Raw genomic sequence first — 8,728 nt, 5'->3', positions numbered from 1 at the left:
TCATTTGACGCGCATTTGTCGCTTTAAACGCTCTACATTTATTATTAACTTTAAAACACTATAAACAGTAACTAATTTAAAGTAGGTACTTCATTTGTTAACAGTAGTTAATTTATTTTTGGAAATACATCTAAAGTTACATAACGCATCAAATAAAGTTTGATAAATGATGCTCAAATACTTGATGTCATGTTGTGCATCAGCTAACAAAAAAACTGACGAACAATCTATGATTGATTTATAACCTCTAAAGTGCTTTCAATTAATCATTCTATCAAAACAAATATGCGGATTAAATCATACCATATTTATGAATAGTTTTATACTACTCTTATATCAACCAATATTAGCATTAAAATGGAAACTATAAGTGTAATGCAGCCAATAAACCTAAAAGTCGTGAGATTTGAGCTAGATTTCACTCCATGTTTCGAAGAAGAAAACCCGAGGAAAAAAGAAATCAAAGTTCCCGATATAAAGTACAAGAAGAAGAGACCTATTGTGCCTACGCCTCCACCCATCAAGAACCATAATTCTGAGGTAAGACTTAATTGGGCAGTTCTTCTTTTTAACCTACATAACTGTGTCTCCACCAGTTGTGAGGAAAATATCATGAGTTTTACAAATATTTATTTATTTATTTATATTTCAACGTGCATTGTACTAAAAACACAACGGCTGTGAACGTTTACAAAAATATAAATTTATATTTTTGTATTTAAAATTACGTTACAGAGTGGTAAATCCGCGTGACAGAGGTGTATTTCATACGAATCTTGGCTGTCTCCTGCCACTTCATCCTGCGTATATTTCATAATGTTAGAAAAAAAATATATGACGAGATAAAATATAAAATTTTATTTAAACTCCAGAAGATATTACTTATTTAGTAAAACAAAATATATATTTTTAAAATATTCCTGAAATATTTAAAAAAATTGATGAAAAATTGTCTCTCACTACCCAATGTTTTAGTAGTTACACTCTGTCACGTAGGTTGCCATTTAAAATATTTGTTTGAGCCACTCGTCCTTATTGCCATCGATCAGAGTTTAAGATCTCCTTTTCCCCCTTGGTAAGATTTCCCCTTAGAGATCCAGACACCGCGTATCGGCCACCCGCAAAGTGTGACAGGAGGTGCGTGTGTTTATTCGGCGACAGCTTCGTCACGTAGGTAATTGTTAAAATAAAATATATTTAAATTATTATTTTGTTATTTACTCATTGGTAATAACGATTACTTTGCAATCAACATGTGGATAATACATTTTATGTTACTGTTTAAATACTATTCGACTTTGCAATACATTTTACCCCTCTGTCACACGACAAATCTGTCACATTCTTACCAAACACTCCAACCTGAGGATATTCATCAACGAAAAATTTAAGAGAAACTACACGTTTTGGTTAAAGTACGAAGCGAAAGGAACGTCCAATACACTTGCGCTGCAGTAATAAAAAGTTTCGTTAGTGAAAAAGGTGATTTCGTGCTATTGTTCTCAAGAACAGACGATGAATGTGGTAGACTGTTTAATATGGTGGAGATTGATTTATCGGATGTTTGATGATTACATTAAAGTCCTTCCAGCTTCTAAGGTAATTAAAAAAGGAAAAAAAAAAGTTTTTCAAGTTCTAAGAGCCACTTCTGTACTTTCGAAATATGGCTGATTAAAACTTTAAGAAATTACGTAATTTTTCGTTATATTACTTAAATTTTAGTTTGTCGAAAATATTATTTGTTCAGATAAACATTAATTTATGTAGTTGGAACAAATTTGTCCTTTAAGTTCCTGAAATACGGATATTTCAGTCTCCAGAGGTTCTCAAGTGTGATTTTAATTAGTTATACTAATTATAAAGATATCTCCAGTTAATTCTTTGACTAAATTGAAACCATAATGATTTATATGTAAGTTACTAAATTATTCTTATTAAATAAAACTGTTTTATTCCAAAACCCTGCCTAATATTTAATAGAATAACAACTCTGTCACATCGTTTACCACTCTGTAACGATTGGTGTCTCCTGGTAGTCAACTTATTTTTGGTCGTTTATATGTTATGTTATAAATAGTACAACTTTGGAAAAATCATATTAAATTTAGTCATTGATGTTAACGTCTATGCTATTAATTTTTTACTGTAATTAGCAGCGAAAAAATATTTATAACAAAAACAAGCTTCATTTTAGCTGAAATTGTGACAGAGTGGTAATAACTACTTAATAAATATTTTGTTATTACTAAAAATCCATTCCTTCATATGTTTTCTAAAATGGTATTTTGTTTATTAGCGTATCAAAAAAGTTTCATTTCATACGACGAAGACTATCTCGTTAAAAAAAAATAAAAGATAATGTGACGAAGGTGTAATTTTTTGTGCCTTATCCACGTATTATGTCCTTAAAATATTGAAAAAATTGGTAAACTACGCGGCCAACCACCTTTTTCGATAGAATAGACATGAAGCTATCATAAAAATGATAAGAGTTCACCAAAAAGCTATAGTTTTTTTTTTCGAATTTGGGATAATTTTTTACTCATTATGTAGGTTAAAAAGAAGAACTGCCCAATTAATTCAATAACTTGCTTATATAAGTACTTACTCCAAATACATAGGCCTTAACCTCAACTCCTTAGAGCAGCTATACTCAAACTGCGGCCCGCGGGCCGCATGTGGCCCGCGTGCCATGAGACATAATAGAGAATATACATTCTGTGTAAAAAGTATCGGGATTAGATCCATAAAACATTTTTTTTTTGTTATTCAACCAAATTAATTTTATCACCTTCAAAATTTGCTCCTTCAGAAACGATACACATACGCCAACGAATTATCCAATCATCATAACATTTTTTTAAACACAGTTTTCAGAGTTGTGTTTTGTATGCGCGGCGATTTTTCCTTATTGTCTTCTATCGATTGAAAACAGTGCCTCGAAGTGGTAATTTGAGTTTAAGAAAAAAAAAGCTAGAGCCGTGAGCTGCAGCCATATCTGGTTTAATATGGTGGATGCTCGATGGTATTTCTTGAGTGTTTGCTCAAAAATTCATTCACAATGATGATCCTTGTGCGAAAGGCGCGATATTGTAGTGCAAAATCGTATTTTTTCCACAAATCTGGCCTTTTTCGTCAAATTTGCTGTATTAAATCCTACATAACCCCCAAATAATATTATTTTCTGGCAAGAATTCCGAGTGCACAACACCACGATAGTCAAAGGAAACAGTCAACATGACTTTAACTAACAATCGATAGAAGACAAAAAGGAAAATTCGCTGCGAGTACTAAACCCAACTCTGGAAACAGCGCAGCGTTTAAAAAAATGTTATGATGATTGGATAATTCGTTGGAGTATACGTCTATCGTTTCTGAAGGAACAAACTTTGAGGGTGATAAAATAAATTTGGATGAATAACAATATTTTTTTGTTTTATTGATCTAATCTCGATACTTTTTAAACACAGTAGTACATGCATGTGTTTTTATATTATTATTCAATAGTTTACATCGCTTCTTAATAGTTAAAAAAAATTTTGCTTGCGGCCCGCGACACCATGACTTCAACGTGTTTGTGGCCCTTATATAAAAAAGGTTGAGTACCAATGCCCTAGAGCAATTATGTGTGGTGTAGAGTGTAAAGCCCCATCCATACGCTTGCTGTTTGTCACAAACAGGCAAACAACGACAAACACCCATCCACACGTCAGTGTTTGCTGTTTGCTGTTTGCTGTTTGCCATTGTTCGCCGAGCGTGTGGATGGGGTATAAAGTCCCGACTACATTCACATACATACCTATCACGGATGGTTACGGAGTGGAACGTTAGTACAGATATACAGATAGGCCACAGTAATATTTCAGTGGCAGCAGGTCTTGTTATTCTTAATTATTTATTACCATTTACGCTTTTGGCCTGCATCTACTGTGGCTGAGGCCTACCTCAGGGCTAGCGGACTGGAGCGCGTTCCACACTATGTAAGCATGTTGGTCAACATATCAACCATCCAACCAACGTTTTTTGGGAAATATAACACGACGTCTATGCACCATACGCCATCTCTGAAGGAAACATGTTGAAGACATGGAATTGTCTGTGAGAAATTAGAAGAAGTCATGACGAGGTCCCACTATGATCCACCTTGTAGCCTCCTGTTAAATTTTTTTTTTTACCTTGCTGGATAGTTAAACCAAATTATCCTGAATTTCAGTAACCAAGCAAAGATTATTTCAGTCTGAAACACAAGAACAAAGAACAAGTCCTCAGAAATAATATTGTTTCAAGCAAAAGCAATTTCAGTTACAAAAACGTCTACCTATTTAATTCTTCTCGTCATAATGAAATCGGAAAAATGGTTTTGTAATAAAAATACTTACAACATTTTATAATCACTAGATAGATTTACCATTGTAAGGAGACGAGTATACCTATACCACCTTATACGATGCAAATAAAATACATTTCGCAATATTGTGTTAAAGCCCTAATACTCTGATTAGACCAACCGAGTAGAGTGGCTGAGACAGTAGGTACTCTCGGCCGAGCACTTGGTCAATTGCTAGTCGTTCTTTGGTCGAGGATCGGCCAAGGATACTGTCTCGCCACTCTATTCGGTAGATGTAACAAGGCTATAAGCAGTAATGGTTAATGTATCTGCAGAGACGCGACGTGAGGCAGCTGGTGCAAGAGTTGCTGGAGGAGCTCTACTCAGACCGCGACTGGGCCAGCACCAGCGGCAGCGGCTGTGGACATGGGTGATTCATCTACTATTATATTCTGTAGTACATACCTACCTAGAGTGTTGAGTTTCTAAAGGGTCGCAATGACGAAACGGGCCGCAGCGCAATTCTCACGCCCCGAGCAGTGGGAGTGTCTTGTCGAGTTTTATGACTTTAGAGTCATATTTGGTTACATTTGACGGATCAAATACGTTTTCTACTGTCAGCTCTTGTACTAAACATTTGTTTCTCATATTGTGCTTTTTCAGATCTGCTTCGACTGCCTCTTTTGCCTCATCGTCCAACTATGGGGATCAGACGGATGCGATGGAAAGAAGCTATTTGGAAGAGCTCAGTAAGCAACCTACTGCACCCGAAAAATAGATGCGTTTTACATTCATCTATCCCTATACCATGCTAGACAGTACCACTGAAATGGTATGGAGATTTGAACGCATTATATAGCTTTTACTATTTTCAGGTGTAAGCGAGCTGAAGGAGCAACTGTCGGAGTGGCAGACGCGGCTGTCCGGCGCGGGGGCCCGCCTGGCGCGCGGGCTGCGGGCGCGCGACCGCCGCCGCCGCCGCCAGCGCAGGCTCTGCGCCGCGCTCACCTTACTGCTGCAACACATCAGTGAGCACTACTGAACTCTAAATTACTTAAGTATAATAAATGTGCAAGATGAGATTCACTGCGGAGCCCACACAAACTTATCTTAGACAAAGTTATAAACACCTCAACGATTTCATTCATGCCATGTTTAAAATAGAATTATGTACCTCGATATGAAGGAAGCGCGAGCTCTATGGGCCCTATCTGTGTGGGACACTGACGTACACAGCGCCCAATCGATACACTACACACACACGCACGCTCTGGCACGCCACTGCGCATGCTCCCACCTCCTACCACGAAACGTTGCTACGGCTTTTCTTTACGAAGGAAACGCTTTCCACGCAACATGCACAGACCCACGGAAACTGTCGAAAGGAGTCGGCGGGGATACTGTAGTGAGGGGTGGGCCTGCACGGCCGCGCGCCGCTGTGACTGTCTCAGTAAACATCGCATCAGCTGGTCGACTACGCAGTCTGAAATGCCTTCGCGGTATGGCATTTAGTGGCCGTGGTATTGTGAGGGTTGTGCGGATGCGGGGGCGCGTGGCGGCGCGTGCGGGGCCGCCGGGCCGGGCCCCGCGCTAGGCCAGTGCTGCTCGCTCGCGATGACACTGCAGCAGTGAGTGGGGTCGCTGACTCGTGCTTTGTGCAGTGCTAATAGTGATGCGTCTATTGTCCGATGTGTACCGCGTGCAACACAGATGAGTGCGATCCTCAACTCCTTGAAGAGCTTAGCGGGATCGTCTCGGGCCAGCTCAGGTACTGTAAATCTTTCAGTTTGCTTTGTAGATGAAAATATAGAAGCCGAAAAAGTGTTGGCCTTCGCCGATTTATTGCCCTTTCATGCAAATGTCTAGGCATGTATTCTGGCAATCTAATTTGCTTAATTTGATTGGAGGACATTTGAATATTGCGATAAGTCCGAGTAATTCCAAGGCGACTTGTTAAAGTTCTTGCTGAATCTATTAACGAATCGTTGACCGTAGAATCGTTGATCACTGAATTCCTTCAAAAATAAATAGAGTTAACTATTAATAAGCACTTACTTATAGTGTAAATATGCTTTTATATTTAAACAGTATTACTAAATATAATCTGTAATTAAGTTTTAATAATCAGTTTCGATATATTTTAAGTTTTCACAGAGGTGTTGGAGTAATTTTGCTTAGTATTCATGATATTTTTTCATACATACATATTGTTTTCGCAAGCTTAAAAGATGATTTAAAATTGAAAAACGTTACAGTTTAATAAACTTATACAGTAAATAAAGCAGGTAAAATTGTAGATACATGTATACTTTCAATATGTATTAATATGTTTATTGATTTATCAATCAATTTTACATCGTGCCTATTGATTTTTTACATTATTAATTTATAGCATAGAAAAAATGCTATAATTATGTGCATGAAAACCTAGGAATCATTTATATGATGCAGTTGCTTTCTGACCTTTGTTAAACGAAGAAAAGAAACCATTGACTGGTCTTTCTTTCGTCGAAAACTACACACTACCAAAATTTCCCTTATTTAAGAATTTATTTACGTAGAAATCACGGGCCTAAGTACCTGTAGGGTGTAATACCTAATAAATATTAATACTGAAAAGCATGTTTAATTGCCCCCACTGTTGAAAGAGGCTCAAGTCGTTGCACGTGAGGTTTTTCTGTTTTGCGTGTGAAATTACAGTATTAAGGTACTCTGAAGCATTTTTCAGGGAATGCCTTCAGAGAATGCAATTTTACCAAGTTACAAGAACTTTGTTAAATATTTAGTACGTACTATTAATCTTTATTATATTGAAATTTCTAACTCAATCGTTTAATGCTTTTATGGCTGGTCGCTAAGGCAGTTATTCTCAGGCAATGTGCAATACAGAGATCAATATTTAGATAACGCTGAACATTACCGTTATCTCAAAATGAGTTTAACTACATAATGTATATTGCATAATATAGTAAGTATGTATATTAGAAACAAATACGCATACCGATAACTTTACTGTCGTTAGTATTATATTTAATTGAGACGAAAATAATAGATTTTCTTAATGCCAGTTAATGAACATAAAATATTTGATAACATCCTGGAATTTTGAACTTTATCTCGTTTCAGCTCATTCGAGGTGTTGTGTGTTTATTATGTCCAGATAGTCATATAATTGTGATATAGTAATCATTGTATCTGCACGCTATCAGCTGTCCGAAACCCATGTTTTTCTTAACACTTTACCTAAGTTGGTACAACCATGATGTGAGATGAGGACCACATACACACTTTTACTTATGTAATAAGCCCAACTTGCAGATTAAGAGCTGATTTTTCAATGAGTTTTACCTGAAGAATAAAATTGTTGCTGTCATTACAAACATTTAGATGTGACAGCAACAATTTTATTCCTCAGATAACACTTATCTGACTATTGAAACATCAGCCCTAAGAAGTGCATATTGTTCCACTTTCTTTTTTGTAAGCTTTTCATAACATTGTATTCTTGTCTAACACCTGCAACTCATCTGTGACCACAATGACAATAAATAAATGATTTCAATGCTATCTTCGTTTCCCGCAGCCGGCGAGACCGGCGCCCGCTTCGGGCTGGCGCCCAGCGGCGACGGCGAGGGCGGCTACTCGGAGTGGGTGCACGCCATGCGCCTGGTGGCCCGCCTGCCCGCCGGCGTGCCGCAGCACTTCCGCAAGAAGGTAACCTCTTGTTTGATCATGTGGTCCTGGTACTTTTCTGAGTGGACCCACGAGTGACGCATGATCAGCTTCAGCTACATATAAACTATTATACCTTTTCAAACTACCTGCTTCTGAACGTCAATACCGTGTGTATGAATGGTATGACATGGTGCAAAAGTGTATAACTGCTGGGGGCGGCGCCCAGCGGCGACGGTGAGGGCGGCTACTCGGAGTGGGTGCACGCCATGCGCCTGGTAGCCCGCCTGCCTGCCGGCGTGCCGCAGCACTTTCGCAAGAAGGTAAGCTCTTGTTTCATCATGTGCTCCTGGTACTTTTCTATGGGCAAGAAGCTAACCTCTTGCTTAATCATGTGATCCTATTACTTTTCTATGGACAATAAGGTATATAGCCTCTTGCTTAATCATGTGCTCCTGGTACTTTTCTGAGTAGCCCCACGAGTGACGCATGATCAGCCTCATAGCTATAAACTTTGGTAAGCAAAAAAGAATACCTATGTCTCTGTATTTTATACTTCTCCACTAGCTTAAGTTATTACAATGAAGTAGTACCATAATTTTTATTTCTACCTGACCTCCTGCCTAGCGCTAGTTCTGGCCGTGACCGAATTCTGTTTTCCGTAAAACTTCTGCGAGCCTGACAATACGGTGTCCAACTTTATTAGTGTTGAATTTAACTCTGTCAAGG

The 8,728-nt window shown here is 38.0% G+C and overlaps 1 protein-coding gene across 1 annotated transcript; it reads left to right on the top strand.

The window, feature by feature from the left end:
* Positions 1-4,944: 4,944 nt before the first annotated feature.
* Positions 4,945-8,098, top strand: LOC125490282 (TBC1 domain family member 30-like). Its single transcript, XM_048629088.1, has 3 exons — positions 4,945-5,076; positions 5,203-5,355; positions 7,911-8,098. The coding sequence occupies exons 1-3, from the start codon at positions 5,049-5,051 to the stop codon at positions 8,096-8,098; spliced, it is 369 nt and encodes a 122-aa protein (XP_048485045.1). The 5' UTR covers positions 4,945-5,048.
* The last annotated feature ends 630 nt before the right edge of the window (positions 8,099-8,728 follow it).

Source organism: Plutella xylostella, chromosome 22, assembly GCF_932276165.1.
Source record: "Plutella xylostella chromosome 22, ilPluXylo3.1, whole genome shotgun sequence".
NCBI lineage: Eukaryota > Metazoa > Arthropoda > Insecta > Lepidoptera > Plutellidae > Plutella > Plutella xylostella.
Note: the sequence above shows the minus strand (reverse complement) of the source record. Positions and strands in the feature narration are given on the sequence as shown.

Bases quoted from the DNA above. Each gene is read 5' to 3' on its own strand.
- LOC125490282 (XM_048629088.1), top strand. From the start codon at position 5,049: ATGGAAAGAAGCTATTTGGAAGAGCTCA. The intron at 5,077-5,202 runs GTAAGCAACCTA...TACTATTTTCAG, and splicing joins AAGCTATTTGGAAGAGCTCA to GTGTAAGCGAGCTGAAGGAG. The intron at 5,356-7,910 runs GTGAGCACTACT...CGTTTCCCGCAG, and splicing joins CTTACTGCTGCAACACATCA to CCGGCGAGACCGGCGCCCGC.